Source organism: Colletes latitarsis, chromosome 2, assembly GCF_051014445.1.
Source record: "Colletes latitarsis isolate SP2378_abdomen chromosome 2, iyColLati1, whole genome shotgun sequence".
Lineage (NCBI taxonomy): Eukaryota > Metazoa > Arthropoda > Insecta > Hymenoptera > Colletidae > Colletes > Colletes latitarsis.
In genome coordinates this window covers 28,688,665-28,705,125 of record NC_135135.1, presented here as the reverse complement: position 1 = coordinate 28,705,125, position 16,461 = coordinate 28,688,665, and the positions used below count along the sequence as shown (strand labels likewise).

Here is a 16,461-nt window from a genome sequence, read left to right as displayed (position 1 = left end):
TTGTTTTTCGAGGGGGAGGGGTCGGACGATTAAACACTGTCTGAGGCTTCAGCGTGTAAGCCGCTGTCCTTTCCGGAGCGATCGTTACGAACGGTCTGCCATAATTGCACACGGGGTCCGAAAACAGTGACACTCGAACATCCACGCGCCCAACGATCGTTTTAATGGCGCTTGCCATCAATTTTACGACTATATTCCAATAAATTAAACCTTGTAGCGTATGGAAATCACCCGGATAAGGGTAGTATTATAACAGAGAAATATGGAATTTTTATCTACTTGGAATTAAATCGAACGCCAAGGAGTTAAACTGCTGAAGTTTCACTAAATATTTTCCAAGCATTCGATCGTAAATAGACTACGATCTAGCACGATGTATATGTCGATCGAATATTTCCTCTCGCAGACCTCTGGCCCTTGCTACAAAATTTCGCAAAAATCTAACGGTTCGTAAATAAACCACAGAATTCCCATTCGAACTAGCATATAGTAGAAACTACTCCCTCCCCCGATGGATCGTTATCGGTAGACAGCGAGTGTTTCGCGACGCGACAACCGTATCGCGACACCGAGCGTTATATTTATACGCACGCCAGTTTGTAACTGGATACTCCGCGGGGGAGGGTTTGAATGGCTATCGTTGGCGGAAGAGACGAAGAAGGCGAAGGTTGAGAGGGACGCTTCTGGCTCGTAACCCGTACGCAAGAGGGTAGGAATACCTATGCGCCTCGGTGGATGCAGCCGCCATACGACCAAGTTAAGTAACCCAGTTTCGCTCGCGAGGAGCCATCCCGCGGCGTCCGGGGGGTTGCTGGAGCCAGCTAGCCCCAACCTAGGCTGCCAGAGAGAGTGTTTCGAAATAAAGTACGGTACATTATAGCCCGGAGTCGTTCCGCACACATTCAGGGAGGGACACGAGGGGGGTAGACGCGCATGCGTTCGCACACTCGACGAATTTCAAAGAGAAACATACGAACGGACCAGCGGCACCAGGGGGTGGGCGAGAGCAGAACGATATGGAAGGTGATAAAAAGACGATGGAGGAAGGAGGACGAAGGAAACGGGGAAGCAGAGCGGAGGGGTTGGCCGATGCGCCTCCGCCCCTTTCAAGTGTTATCTTTGAAATTGCGTTCCGCAGGAGCGTTATTAAATTAAGTAAACCGCAAAAAAGTTTCTTTCGAGCCGGCAGCCCCGTGCACGACGGTACACTCCCGGTGTAGTTACAGACTGAGCCTCACTCGCGGCATATATGGGAATTAATACCCGAGGAAAACCACCGACCTGCGCGCCCCTTTCATCCCTTCCACGACCACACGCGCAGGTACACACACAACCGACAACCGGCATCGACCTTCTAACCAGCTCAGGCAGACTACGGCTGCATAAAAAGGCGCTTTTAATTTTGCGATCGTAATACACGAAGCTTTGCTCGGCCAGCTGCGACGACCTACCCTCCGGAATCGTGGCTAAGACTCCGCAGCGGCCGACCAACGGCTCTCGCTCCGAAAAACGCAAACCTTCCGACTGTTCTCGAGCGTTTCTCGTTCTTTTTTTTTTGTTCCTGCTTTCCGCGCCGGCTCGCAAAAGTTTCTCAAAAGCGGTCTTCTTTTTATCCGCCGTGTTTCGCCACGCGCCGTTAACGACAGAAAATTCAAAGAATCCCCTCGGTTTGTAATTAACGGGGACCGTTAAAGACTCGATGTAGCGCAATCCGTCCAGCGTCCAATTACGCCGATAATAAAATCGCCAGTCCGGTTAACAGAGATCGAGATCGCGCTCTTTATCGTTGATTTCCTTCGACTAACCGTAACGTCTTCTTTTGGTCGCTAATTATCCGGGAGAGGAAGGAGAGAAAGTTTCGCGACTTTGCGCCGCGCTGTTCAACCTTCGACGCCCTTCCCCGCTTTTCGACCTGAAAAAAGAAACAAAAGTCCGACGACTTTCGAGAAACTTGACGAACAATTTTCCCCCGTAATAAAGGGCGCCCTTTAAAGCGATCGAGTCCCGCGAAGAGGCCCGCTTTGATGCTCGCCGACTGCGAAACTTTTTATTCGGCGGAAGTTTGACAGTTTCGCGAGCCCGTGGTCCGCGGGAAAGGGTTTCGATGTCGGCCCCCGGGGAAAAAGGAAAGACCCCCTTCTATCGAAGCCGCGAAAACAATGGCAGATCTCGAGGACGCAGGGAAACGATCGACGTGGCCCGAAATCGATCCCTCGAGAAGTTTCATCGGCTGCTTTCGTTGGAACGAACGATTCATTTCGAAGTCAAACAGTTCAAAATACCGAAGTATCGATTAAATATGTAAAAAAGCCCAGTTACTTTGTAACGTATGCCTCAATCTCGCGGTTTTCTAAATTAATAAAATTGGCCACTTCGTGCCACGGATATAAACACCTGTCGGCGTTTCAATTTGATACCATTTTTCTGGAGAAAAATATCACCCCTCGTTTCCTGGCAAATTAAAAGAATATTGTCGACGACAACGCGAAGCATAGACGAACAATCGTACCTCGTAGTACGCGAGCTCGAACTTTTACAACGGTGGTTTAACGACCGACTTTAATTCGCTGTTCTTTTTACGGGGTCAGATATCGACGTATAAATATTCCAGCATATTCCAGCACGCACTCGCGACAAAAGTTTATAGAGCGTCGGTTTGCTATCGCAAGCTTTACGCCCAACGGAGGGCTCGTGTGCCCCATAAAACCTGTCAGCCGGGAAATTCAGATTACCAGACTGATTCTGTCCTTTATTTTTCAATTCTGATCCTCGAATGTCACTGGGGGTCTCTCGTGACCCCGGCAAAATTTTCTGTATAAATCAAATCCCCTTTGCGAGGTCGTTATATCTGAACAGGAAAGAAATAGAAATGTCACGCGACTCTAATCAGTAAATAACGAATAAAATAAATTATTAGGGGTGTTTTGTGGTTGCAGAACATCACTGGAGTCTTTCGTGACCCTTTCTGTATAAATCAAATTCCTTTTATGAGGTCGCCATACTTGTGCAAGAAACGTACGAATCGAACAATTTTAATTCTCAATCCCGTTGAGTAAAACATCGATGTAAATGTTACGCGACACTAATCGGTGAATAACGAATAAAATAAATGATCGTGGTTGTTTGTTTTGTGATTGCAGATGCGCGGAAGGCTTCACGGGTCTGCGGTGCGAGACGAAGGACGTCAGCAGCACCGGAAGTGTGTACAACAGGCGTAGGGCGCCGTTTTCCTGCAAGCTGGGACTCTCGACCTCGTACTACTGCTAGCGATAATCGCGCGGGGCCCTTCCAATTCCGAGCTCGTCCTTTTTCTGATGTTCGAACCAAAGGGGGTGGTGCTCGGTTACAGTCAGTCGAAACAGCCTCTCGAAGCCCACGAGAAGAATAGTCGTGAGAGGGCCAACGCGCGCGACCAAGAAACGAACGTAGAGGCGATAAATCGATCCGTGGATCGAACGTGAGAGCTGCGCGACGAGACGCAGCGATTAACGGGGTGAAAACGAAAATAAACGGGAAGCGAATTCTCGCGCATGATTTTCGAGAACCGTTGTTGTCGGGCATTAGAACAAGTCCTTCCGTATTGTAGGACCAGGTTCCAAAAAATCAATTTTGGTACCGGGGCATTCGTACCTTCTTCGTTTCTCATACTATTACCGTCTTCCTCGACTTCTACTTCCTCTACTTCTTCTTCTACGACTGCTATCGTTACACTCTCTCTTTTAGAAAATGTCGCGTTACGACACCGTTGCCTCGCGTCCCTATAGAAATTTTTATTCGCGAGCAATCCAACGATAGAACGAACGTACGCGTGCGTGTGTGTATGCTTGTATCTTTACGCGTGAAAGGGTAAACGTTGAGAGTGCATGAACGAGCGCGAGAGAGAAAATAGTTATGGCGGATTCCTGCCTCTCCCGAACCCCTTCGGTTTCGTATCGGGAAGGCGGAAAGGAGAGCGTTCGAGTGACGCTCGTGATTCAGAAATGGTGCTTGACCTCGAAAGATCGCGGGTCGCCGATGATAAAAAAAAAAAAAGAAAAAAAGAGAATGGAGGTAAAAAACGATAAAAAGAAAACAGGAAAAAAAACGAGGAAGCTGCAGGCAGAAGGGCGTGTTCCGGAGGTCGCACTTTTCGGAGTCTCCGCGTGGAGAACAATACCAAAGAGCCCAGGGTCTCGATAAAGGACGTCGCGAGAGTAGTCGAAACACTCGGAGATCGTTTAGGTCGATACGCTTACATGAAACACACGCTGGAACAGGGAAATCTGAAAGCCGCCGAAAAGGCATTTTTCGTGCATTAACCGTTTCTCTAGCGATGGGAACGAGACCGAACCACTCAGAGTTGGTCGATCTTTATTCGCGAACAACGAATAAAATTTTTAATCGAATCTTTTAAACGGAACATCCAGGCAGGAAATTTGAAAATTTCATTCGTCGTTCGCGGAACTGATGCGCGACCTGTTTCCGGTGTCCGAGATTTCACTATCTCGATATGGACGCCCGACCAGCGTGTCGAGGGCTAGGTCTCGAGAGCCCACGGAGAGATCTCGCGAATTCGAGAATCGCGCGGCTGGATATCCATCGCTACTCGTCCTCGGTGGCTTCCCTTTCGTCGAAATGGAAAGGGAGCGTCGTCGTCGCCGTAGTCGTTGCTGTTCGCGAGAAGAGCCAGATCTTTTGTCGGTCGTTGTTGGAAAATGTGGGCCACACCGGTGGAGCGTGAAGTCGCGAGCGAAAGGAGACGAAGAAAAGAGGAGGATACGCCTGTCGCGAATAAACCTGGACGTAACGACAACGGGAACGGGAACGAGAGAACTCGACGATGTCGCATCCGTGGCTGTGTCACGGTTCGCGGCTCTGCCTTCCGAAAATTTCTTCGTATTTTTACGCGCGTCCAGACAATTCGAGAATGGCGTGGATCGATCTCGCGTCGGCTCAAATAAATGTATCTTGCTCGTCTGCCAACGACGAACTAAACCACCCAGAGGGTTCGAACCCTCTAAAACAGTGGTTAACTATTTTTATTGGGTAACCAATCAAGCATTTATTAATTTATTTATTGTATTTATTTATCGACTTTATTCGCTATTTAAAAAAAGAACAAAAACAGAATACAAGAAACTGTATTTTTTAGGAGCACGATGAAATAAGGCTGAATAGGGCTGTTTTACAACCTGACCCAAAGTCAAATCCGAAACTTTTTCGCCCTCGTTTGCAGGTCTTCTTTTTGAATAAAATTCTGAACAACTCTGGTGTTCACCACTGTTACACATGACTGTTCAGTCATCCTAATAACTAACTAGGACGAGTGGTACAACGAGCAGTATTTATACGTGCAAAAGTAAGTCGAAAATATAGAGTAAAATTATATCCTACGTTTTTTGAGATAATTTAATTGAAATGTTTTTGGTGTACGCGAGTAATTGGCTAATTTTCGACTCGATGATACTAACTTACAACACATTTTAGCAATTTTAATAACAGTATTCATCGCAAGAACAGATAACTTCAAATCCGATTGTCTCGAGAACGAAGTATCGTATGAAAAAATTATATTCTACGTTTTTTATTTATTTTTCCATGTAGAATTAATACCTATTTGTATATATATAATAAGGCTTGAAACTAATATTCAAAGCCACATTTTCTATTTAAATTATACAAAATTATACTCAAGGGGAAGTGCAACCAAAGTCGAGGACGTTTTGGATTTGAGTGATAAATGTTTAATTGGCTATCCAGAGTGAAATTACTAAATTCCAGATTCGAACTATTCGCGAGGATATATCGAACTCGATCCCACTCGTGTGGGAGGGCAGTTTTCAGGCCAGAATTTTCCAGCAACGATTGACAATAACCTCTTCAGCGAACGTAAAAATAACGCCGAGGGAAACGAGGAAAAACATTGGCCACTCGAGCGGCAAACAAGTCGACACACAGAGAACGAGAGACCACTAGGCAAAAACGATTTTATGTAAAATATGATAATGTAATACGCGCTAGGCTAGCTAAAGCAGAGACTTAAGGTAGTTACGATCACAATGATCGAAAAGGGATGGGGCGTGTGGGATACACGCTGTACTCCAGCAGTCTCGGGACCCTATTTATGTTTTATATTATATTATATATATATATATTATATATATAAATATGTGTATAAACATTTTTAATTTATTTATTTAATTCATTAATTTTATTGATTTACGATTAAACGACATCTCCATCTTGGCAACCGCCTTTGTTTTTAACCTTATGTTCACCTTTCTTACAATTTTTGTTTCTTTTTTTATTTTCTGTGTATTTTTCTTCGCGTCGGTGGTGCAGTGGTCCAATTTTAACAACATTCGAACTAACTCCATTTCACGTGTTTGTCATGCTCGTATAAAATACACAGAAATAATAGCAATCATTTTGCAATTGGAAAAAATAACATTCGAAGCGCCAACAAATTCAACGTCTTAAACTCTGCATGGCAAACTTTTATTATTTGAGCACTGGACGATGGACTCAACGGGTCAGTTTTACGTTTCCTCGATTTTTCTCGCGAAAAGGTAGGTGCATTTATTTCTTTTTTTTTTCTTCCGTTACGTTCGATTACCGTCTCGTTCGCGATCACGCCGATGAGATCGATGCGAAAGTTTCCGCGAAACGATACTGAATCCCGCGACGAGGCGGATCCCCCTCGACGAAAGTTCATAGACTTTGGCGACGGAAGAATACTCGAAGAAAGCCAATAAGAAATTTTCATAGCCAGGGAGTTCCGCGTTCGGTCTCTTGTTCGGTCTCTTATTGCGTTCCGGCAAGTCGTTTCGAGACGGGTCGCTCGTCTAGCCGTTGGAAATAGCTTCCCGCACGGTTCTCCCGTCCTCCTGGAAACGAAAAACAACGCGAAAGCGAACGAGACGACGCCCCCCTTCTTCCGTAATCGTCAAAGAACACCGAGCTACGATCGGAACGGGCCGAAACGACGCGGAAAAACAAAGTAGTTCGCTGGAAAATGTTCTGGCCGCGTCCAAACCTAGTGCGTGCAGTACTCCCTCGCTATTTGCGTCAATCTGCGTTACGAATAGTTGCAACGGAACTATCCCCTCCACAGTTTGTTCTTCTCCAGGTTCGAAGATGGGCAAAATATTGTACTTCGTCGATTTCTTCGTTATTATTAATATAAGCACAATATTAACCGAATAATGGAAAGTATAGATCAGCATTCCAAGGTTCAAGACTTTCGAATAAAATTGATTCTGCTTTCTAAAGTATCGATTTCTCAATTTAACTGTCTTAAAATATTTCTGTGTAGAAATAACATTCTCTATGAGAAACCCTCGCCCTTCCATTCGACCCTCGAACCTTGAATTCGGGTCTTCGGATCCTTGGCTTCGTCTTCCGCGATGGAACGTCCTCTTCTTGGACGATTGCTCGCATGTGGTTCCTCCAAAAACTCGAACGGCTTCTTCCAATTCCATAAATATTTCAACGTTCGTTGGGATCGATAAATCGGTGGCCAAGAACCGGAGACTACTTCGGTATTCACTGATGGTCGCCGGAAAAGCCATGGATAAAAAAAGCTTGGAGGCAGTAACTGGTTACAGGAAGTGTTCTCGAAATTTCCACGAAATTAATTTCCGGAATTACTTTATTATGGAGAAATTTGAGTCCCTCGGTGAACGAAGTCTACGATCTTTTAAGCTCTCTTTTTGCTTCGTAAAGTCTTTATTGGGTTTCCTGTCTTGAGAAATCTTCATGGATGATCTAACCGTTGCTTCAAAGAAGCTTCTTCGAGCTTCGACGACTAGGAACATCGAGAAACTTCTCCGAGCGCTTAGCCTGCGCGATCATTTTTTACCACACGCTACGAGGGCGAACCCTTCCGAAAGAATTCGAGTTTCTCAAGGCAAGTGGGCGCCATTGAAAGGGAACCCTTCCGGAAGAATCCCACTGTCCCAAGGCAACAGGACACAATGGCAAGTACGCGTACAAAAGAAGGATCGACCGAAACCTTGCGCACTTGTTACTTCTTTAACGTCCTCTTCCCGTTAAGGAAACGGCGCGGCATTCATACTTGGCTATACGGTTCGTATGAACCATCTTAAATTTACTTCGAGGCGAACGCTGAATACGATAAACTGCATCGTTGGTTTTATCCGCGATAATTTACGGTCCTTCCTTAGACACTTTCTTCCGTTTCTTCGTAAATATAATATAATATACTTACAACCAAAGAAAATACGATAAACGATAGATTTTTCGTAAGTTAATGATTTTTTCATTTTGTGTATTGTTCTCAAAAAATGAATTCAACGTCATCTAGCGTTTCGTCCGCACCATTGATAATAGCGTGCGTTAAAAAGAAACTAATGATTTCGACGGCACGAATCACGGTTATCCAATGTACAACGCGAACCAAAAAGCTGTCGAAAAGCATAAAGTTTTTCGATCGGTGGAATGACATGGTTGACTTCCATTTGGTAGAATGTAGCGTCGCTGGTATCATTCCATCAATCGGAATCCTCGCGCGATACGTTGGTCCGTGACCCCACGGCAGCTCGTTTGCTCCACGTTCTGCCAGCAGGTTTGCCAGATTAAAATTTCAATTTAAAGCCAAACAATTCTATAAAAACACCGGTGGAAAAACCAACAAAATTTAAATATATTTTTCATACGCGCGTCAAATGAAAAACTCCAGACGCGAGTCATGATTATTCTTCCCGTCGAAACGAACGGTACATATGTCAAAAAACCTCGTTCGATTTCAAATTTTTTAGCATTTTTGGAGCTACAGCAAAAAATTTAAAAGAAATCAATCTGAATTCCTTATCCGGAGAAACGCCATTTTCGTTCGTTTCGGCGGCAGATTCGGATACGCGAATACCTTTCCGAGGAAGGGCTCGTGGGGAACGGAGAATCGCAAGCAAATTTCGCGTTTCACGGGAACAGAGACGTCAGGTGTGGCACGAAAGTTGGCGTTTTCCAGGGTAAACCGAGCCAACGGAAAGTTTTCGCGCGGTCGACGTCGAGCACCGGGTTCGGGCCAACCTGTTACTCCGTGAAAATACATTTAAAAGTGCGATAATTCATGGATAAGTTGGCCGGACAAACGAACGATAAATTAATGTACAACGTCTGGCTGACAGCCGCTCGAAAATAGAAACGAGTTACTGGGTTACCCCCTCGTGAAATATAATCGAGTACTCGCAACAGACGCGGCTGGATTTAAATTTAATGCGAACCCGGCTGAAGGAACCATCGTTCTGTATGAATAATTTCGTGACGTCGATCCGGTCGATTCCACCGTTCGAGAAACGTCGTTTCGAACGCGATTATTTATTTATTTTTACGAGATCTGCCTACCGTCGTGCCTGTATCGTGCACTATTACGAATTACGTTCGCGCTGATGCTATAACCGGGGCCTTCGGAGATCGCGAGAGGCGAGACGCTGACGGGAACGTATGTTTTTAATAAACTTGCATTACAATGTAACGCCGTTGCGCTGAGAAGCCACATTAATTTCGCCGACAACGCTATAGAGACGCGAGTCGAGAAATTGCACGGATCGGTGGCAGAGTTGTTGCCGGGGGCAGCTGGAGGGGTGGGGCCGGGAAAATACACGCAGAAGTTTGTGTTCGCGCGCGACGGGGAAAATTTTTCTCGCCGAAAATCAGCCCCGTTGGTAAATTGGTCGCGGTTAGCTTTTTATTTTCGACGCGCGATTTTTATCGTCCGATTTATTTCTGGCACGCCTTATTTTCACCGCGTTGCCTACCTCGGCGACGCTGACGGGGGTCGACGGTGCGCGCGATACCGATTTTCGTGAAAAACGCGGCGAAATAAAACGTACCGACGCCCACGCAGCCGTGCTGTATTAAACCTGTCTCATGCATGTACCGAAAGAGAAATTGCTTCTTGCGCGACCGTTGGCTTCGCGGCGAGAATTCGTTCGCTCTTCGACATTGGCTATTTTTGAACCGGTGCAATCCTAAAAGGGTTGAATCCGCGTGAAAAAAATGCACGTAAAATACGGGATAAAATTTTGTCGTACGAAGGTTCGTTTTCCGAGTTCCGATAAATTTGAGCGAGCAATGACACAATTCCCCTATATTCGAGTATTTTATTTCGATTCTACGTAAAACAGTAAGTTGAAAATGTGGAGTAAAATTTTTTCATACGGAGCTGCGTTTTCGAGAAAATCGAGTCTGAATATTGCAATATATTGGATTCGTGAAATGTAAGTAGAAATAGTGGTTAATGGTCAGACGAGCCAGATAAATCTTACTCGATCGCGAGCATGCCCCAACAATTTTCAAATTCAATTATCTCGAGAACGAAGCATCGAACGGAGAAAGTTTACTGTACATATTGGATTCACTTCTTCGCGAAAAATCATCCTGCTCGCCTCGATTGTATCAATCATGGCGATCGACCCAGTAATCGTACTAGAAATCCTAGCATAACATGTTCTTGAGACAGATATTTTACGATTATTCCATTAGGGGACAAAGGGTTGAAGTCATCCAGTTCAAACCCCGATATTTCTCACTTTTCCCCCGAACGAGCCTCGATCGCGGGGATGATAACACATTCCTTGAACGCCGCCGAATCGGCCGACGCGGTGATTAATCGCGGCGCTAATTATCGAGAAGAGATCCGTCAAAATAACGAACCGACGAACTCGGGCAAAGGCGGAACGGCGTGTTCGCGGAAAATGAAAAACGCGAAGAATGCTCGTTAATTATCGCCCAAAGGGGGGAGGGGAGAGGGTTCGCTGTTTCTACCGACGTTCGCATCCCGAAGCTGTTTCTATTTTTATGTCGCGAATACCTAGGAACATCCCTCTCAGAATTACGTAATCTTAAAAAATATAAAACGAATCGATGCGCTTGTACGAATAATTAAAATGTTCGTAAATAAATTTTTAAACGTTTCGACCACCGAAAGAAAGCCTTTTACGGCGAGTAGAATTACGACTCGAAAACGAACGTCGCGTCGAACTAGGGGTAACTTTATTTGCGGGCGAGGGTCGCGGCAAAAGCCGAAATTCATGCGTCAACGTCCTGTACATCCATCCCGAGGGACGTTCGTGCTGACGTTCTCTCGCTGCTAGGAACCTCCAGACCTCGAGTACGTGATTTCGAGCCCCGGTGTCCAGCGGATGCGATCACGTTTTGACGCACAGGACGTGCTCTCGACCCTCCGGGCTCGTCTAATTTAGAGATCTTCGGAGGTCTGCAAACGAGGTGGTCGACGTTGAAGATGGATCGAAATCTGGGTCGATGGACAAAGACGCTCGTCGAGAAACAAGAAACAGCCGTTTGGTGACGACACTGATCAGAAAGGGTGGGGGACAAAATTTTCAAAAGAATTCGACAATTATAAGGAGTGACAAGCTATGAATGGTTCTTAAAAATTGATGGTCCCAGAAAATTCTATAAAAGATGACGGTACTTAGATTAATCTTAAATAAAAATTTTCGAGTTAAGTATGTTTGCGAATTACTGGATTCGAGGGGAATCAGAACAACGCGAGAGAAAATCCAGTTTCTCCGACGGAAAATTCACTTTTCCGTCGATAAGGGGTTTCCCCAAACAATCCGTAGAAATTCCGTGGCTCGTGCCAGACGAAATAACAATTTTTCCAATACCGCAATCTCGGTCTCGGAATTCTCGAGATAACCGGGACCGATTTGTCGCGCGGAAATCATAGCTTAAAACCCACTGGCCAGAGACAAGGGTCGCGTGGATCTTTCGCTATTGTGTTCGGCGAATTGAAGGAAAAACTGTTCGCGATAGGAACGGCGATCGTACGATATGGCTACCGGGGCGAGCAACGACAGAAAGATTGCAAAAAGCTCGTGTAACGAAGTTCGCCTTTATTGGAGAAACAACCAGGGAGGGGAGGGAAGAGTTCTTCGCGCGGAAACAGCAGCTCCACTTTAAATTGGATTCCAAATATTTCCATGATATTTTTAAATCCTCTCCCCCTTCCCGGGGATAATAGGGTGGGACACACACAGCACCCCGAAATCGCGTCATTATTTTCAATCGCGTAAACGAACACGCCCGTGCGATACGTATCGCGTTTCCTCGTCTGATTAAAAAATGCGAAGGGGCACGGAGGACCAAAAGCTGTTTCCTATTTCCTGAAAATTTTAAAATTACATTGCTACAGAAAGCGATTGTTGCAGATTGCGGGGGCAGAATTAAAGAAATATTAAAGTTATTAATTTACTAGGGGAACGCAATAATGCGAGTATGTGAACAGAGTAATTTTGCTTGACGAAGGCTATAATGTTTGACCCAATACAACTCGTATTTCCAATGCTTTTTCTCTTTTATTTATACTCGTGTAGAATAGGAGGTACGAGACTTGTCCCTACGTCTCTGGCACGCAGACTTCCGGTTGGTAAAACGTGAATCGTCGATGTCGTTCTACCAATCGGATGCTATTGCGCCCGTGACGTCAGGAAAAGTTTTATGTCTTCTATTGTGGTCCGCGTTACAATGGTCATTTCAACAGTCACTTGACAACAATGGTGCGGAAGTTGCGGAACAGCTTCCATACCTCTCGCGTGTATAAAGGATTATATTTATCCTAACACTAACACGTTTAGTGGAGATATTTTCCAGTTTATACGCCAAACGAATTAAAATATAGCTTCTCGACCCGTCTACAAATTACAACGATCGCTGTAGGTCGAGCGACTTCTCTGAAATTGTTATAAGCTTTTGTACGCTTATTTTAATTTTGTTATCCTCCCCCCTTGGCGCGAAATACGTCACCGACTCTGGCGCAACGGATTCGCGTGACGATTCGCGCGCACATTAGCCAGACTGTTGAGCAAACTGAAATCACCACCGGTAACGACTTGGTGGCCTGCATAAATACACGGCCGACCCGATGGACTAATGAATTGCGTCGAATCACAGAGAATTTTCAATGCGCTGGTCGTTCAACCTCCTCGTTCGTGTATACGGTGACCGACACAGAAAAGGGTGGAGTACAGAAAGAGGGAGGGAGGACGGTGGACGGACTGCAAAGGGGTGGCTGCATTGTCGCGGTAAATCGGTAAAAGGGAATTGATTGCTCTCCTCGTTGGCTCTGTCGCCCTTCCGCCTCCCCCGAGGCCCTTGCTCGATAATCGAAATTTAACGGTGTCCCGTCGGTCCACGAATCGACGATTAAGGACGTCGAAAAACGTCCGCGTGACGCTCGACCCGCCCGGAGGATTCGTTCCGAGGCGTCGCGTGACTAAACTAATTCTTTTAACACTATGCATCGAATCCTAAATGTTCTTTCAAGGTTTTTGCAGTAGGTTAAATCTGGATATTTTAATTTACAAAAAAAAAGAGAACCGTATACCGAGGGTACCAATCGCTAAAACGGACTTCGATAAAAATAGGCGTGCAACGAACGGCTGTAAATCTAGCGTCAAAGGTGTGTGTTCTCGAAAAGCTAAATGGACCCACTAATATTAAATTGTCACATTCATTTACGTTCGCTGGAAATTTTCCCCGACGCCTTGCCACGAAATTCCATGGAAACGCCCACGTTAGCCAGCTTCGTGCTCGGGAGCGTCAAACTGTGTCGCGGCCGGTTTATCCCTGGAAATTTCGCGTAGGGAAAACAAAGGTCCCTATTTAGGTATGATTTAATTAACGGGCAAGCCTGGGCGGGCGGAGCACAATAGCGGACGCGCGTGCATAGGCGTACTTCCCAGCCATCGTTCATCGCGCGTAGGATTAATTCTCGGCCCCGACAATCGGCCACCCTTCTCGGAACCCTGTCCCGGAGGGTGGCTCGCGTACAGAAAAGTCACGAACGTAGAGCTGAAAGAGGAAAGCGATCGGCCTCACCCTACCCGAGGCTCTTCATTAACGCCTTAATTAGAGACTGGTTCGAGCGATCGTATCCGAAACGGGACTCGAATGCGCATCCCGACGACGTGTCCCTCTCATTAGTCTTGTCGTATTAACCGCGACCGAGACTCCGATTGCCTGTCGCTCGTGCCGCTTTCCATTGTGCGATTCTCGTCTGCTCGTTCTCGACGTCAAATTAGGTCCGAGCCGCGGTTCTGCTCACGCGACAATCCTGAATTCGACGCTACATTTTTATTCACCATTTATCTACTCCTCCAACGAAACCGAGAATCAACTTTTTTTTAAACGAATAACAGCAAGTTTATTTAATCTTTTTCGTTTGAAAAAGGATGGAGAAAATGCCAAAGTCAATAATAACTCTCATCTGAAATATTGACTTATCTATCGAATGAATGCCTTTTTAATTTCTCATGTCTTATAGTTTTCGATATATCGAGAATACTACGTACGAAATTATACTACGATTACTTGATATTCGACTAACAAATACTCTGGAGTAAGGTCACTCGACAGTTTTAAATATCACCTAGCCGAACAAGATATTATTTTAAGGATCATTCTTCAAACGCTATGGTTAAATAATGCCCAAGCCTGACTCGGTGACCGTACGTAGGATGCAATCGTGCGACGATGATTAATGTTTCCAAATTTGGTGTTGCGTGTACTGCGAGGCCGACGTACGGGAACGCGTTTCAGCTCGTAGATAAAAAGAAAGAAAAAAGGGGGAATGGAGACCCAGAAACCAGAAGATCGTTAGAGGTAGTTGGAAAAATTTGGCGTTTCCTGTCGAATCGATACCATCGTTTCGAATTCTTCTCGTACGTCAGCGAGCCGCGTGGTTGCGAAAATCGTAAAAATTTCCGACTATTTGTTCGAGCAGCCGGTCACGACGACAGAGGGTCACGCGGAGCGATTTTCGCGGTTTGAAAAATTCGCCAGTCGATAGAAATTTCGCACTCGATGGAGCTTCGGAGCGCACGCGATGCATTACGAATCGACGCGACCTACCGTGTAGCTAATAATTCACCCGGTACGGGGGATCGATATCCGCGAATCGTACGGGCTTCGAAAAATACGATTGATAATAACACGTCCGCGAAAACATAACCGGGCGAACGGGACGATTTCGATAGGAGCTTCAAAACATTCGCGCTAGCGAGACGGGAGTAAATATTTTCCACGACCGAACGAACGCTCCGGGGGCTCAGCAATAATATTTTTTCGAAACGTACGGTCTCCTAACGGAAACTATTATTAACCGATTCTAATGAACGTATGTAACAATTAAACGAAAGAATCCAAATTTTTAATTTCGAATGGAAAAAGAAATTCCAGAGAAACCGCCGAGAGGAATTTAATATTCGGTCGAGGCTGTTCGAGCATTCGTGGAGTATTTTATCGCCGAACGAGACCACGATTCTTTCGTTAAAAATAATCGGGAAAAATAAACGACTAATTTTTCGTCCCGGAGAACAGGTGCTCCGCCGCTGAAGAAACGATCACGCGAAAGAAAGACGCGGAAGGACAAACGGGAAACGATTCTTTTAAAGATAGAGAGACCTTGAAGGGTCCACGAACGGTCCTCGATTCCAGTTTGTCGCGCGTGCTATCCAAAGGAACTCTAATAATAGCGGATTGGGCAACGAAAAAGAAACCGGCGGCTTTGTCACGGCGCTGAAAAATTGTACTCAACGATTACGGAAACGGATTTTTTGAAACGCGGTACGGAGAATTGTTTGCCGTCGGAATCAACGCTAAACGATTACAGTGATTGATTGGGGCAGAGCGCGCGAATCGAATGAAAAAACGATATGCAAATAGCGTGCACGGTGCATCTAGGGGATCGATACGAGTCGTGGCGACGATAGGATTTATCGAAAGCTACGACCCAATCCATATTTGCTTGTTCGATTAAATTCTGTAGACTCGGTACTTACAGGGGCTTATTTCGAACATAATTTTCGATTCGTCGACGTTGTTAAAAATCGTCATCTTGCTTACCAAAGAATATTTATTACAGATAAATAAACAAACTTTAAACGACCATATTTGGTGGTGTTGCAAGTTCTATTGCAATTTCTTACCAAATTGTCCAATGAAAGATATAGTGAAATAAATTCAACAACGAAAGGGTTAACAATTAATTCGTGTTCGAGTTAAATGGGATACCCTGTGTATAAAAAAAAAAAACAAAAAATCTGAAAAGCGTGGGCGTCTATCGGGGCGTAACTTAGGGGCCCTGTTGTCTTGCGTGCATCACCTACGTAGCCGTGAAATTATGCCGCGCGGTGCACGTCGTCCGTGACGTCGCGGACGTTCGCATAATCGAACGGGAGGACGGTCGTTTCGCGGCTGCGGTGGGCACCGTCGCGTAAAGCAAGCCAGTTGGGATGCAAATCTTCGTTTTGCATTTCGTCGTCATCCGGCACGACGCAGATCGGCGCCGGTGCAAGAGACCGTTACATCGAGATCGCGCGTCGATGACGGATCACGAAGGGCGCACTCGTCGCCCTTTGTTCCGGGACCCGAGCATCGGATAAGACCGGTTGAAAACGCGCACCCACTCGGTACCACAGACGAGGTATACGAATA

At 45.6% G+C, this 16,461-nt stretch overlaps 1 protein-coding gene across 4 annotated transcripts in view; it reads left to right on the top strand.

Moving 5' to 3' along the window:
• Vn (membrane-bound neuregulin protein vein) overlaps window positions 1-16,461 on the top strand; it is a 328,196-nt gene that overhangs the window by 291,991 nt on the left and 19,744 nt on the right. For 2 of the 4 annotated variants that reach the window (XR_013081794.1, XR_013081793.1), the window contains exon 5: window positions 3,141-3,199. Coding sequence is in view for 2 of the 4 variants with exons in the window: in XM_076783467.1 (XP_076639582.1) it covers window positions 3,141-3,388 (248 nt within the window). In the remaining 2 variants the exon portion in view is untranslated. Of the gene's footprint in view, window positions 1-3,140; window positions 6,089-16,461 lie in introns of those variants that run through there. The other 2 variants (XM_076783467.1, XM_076783468.1) reach the window with 2 other exon arrangements.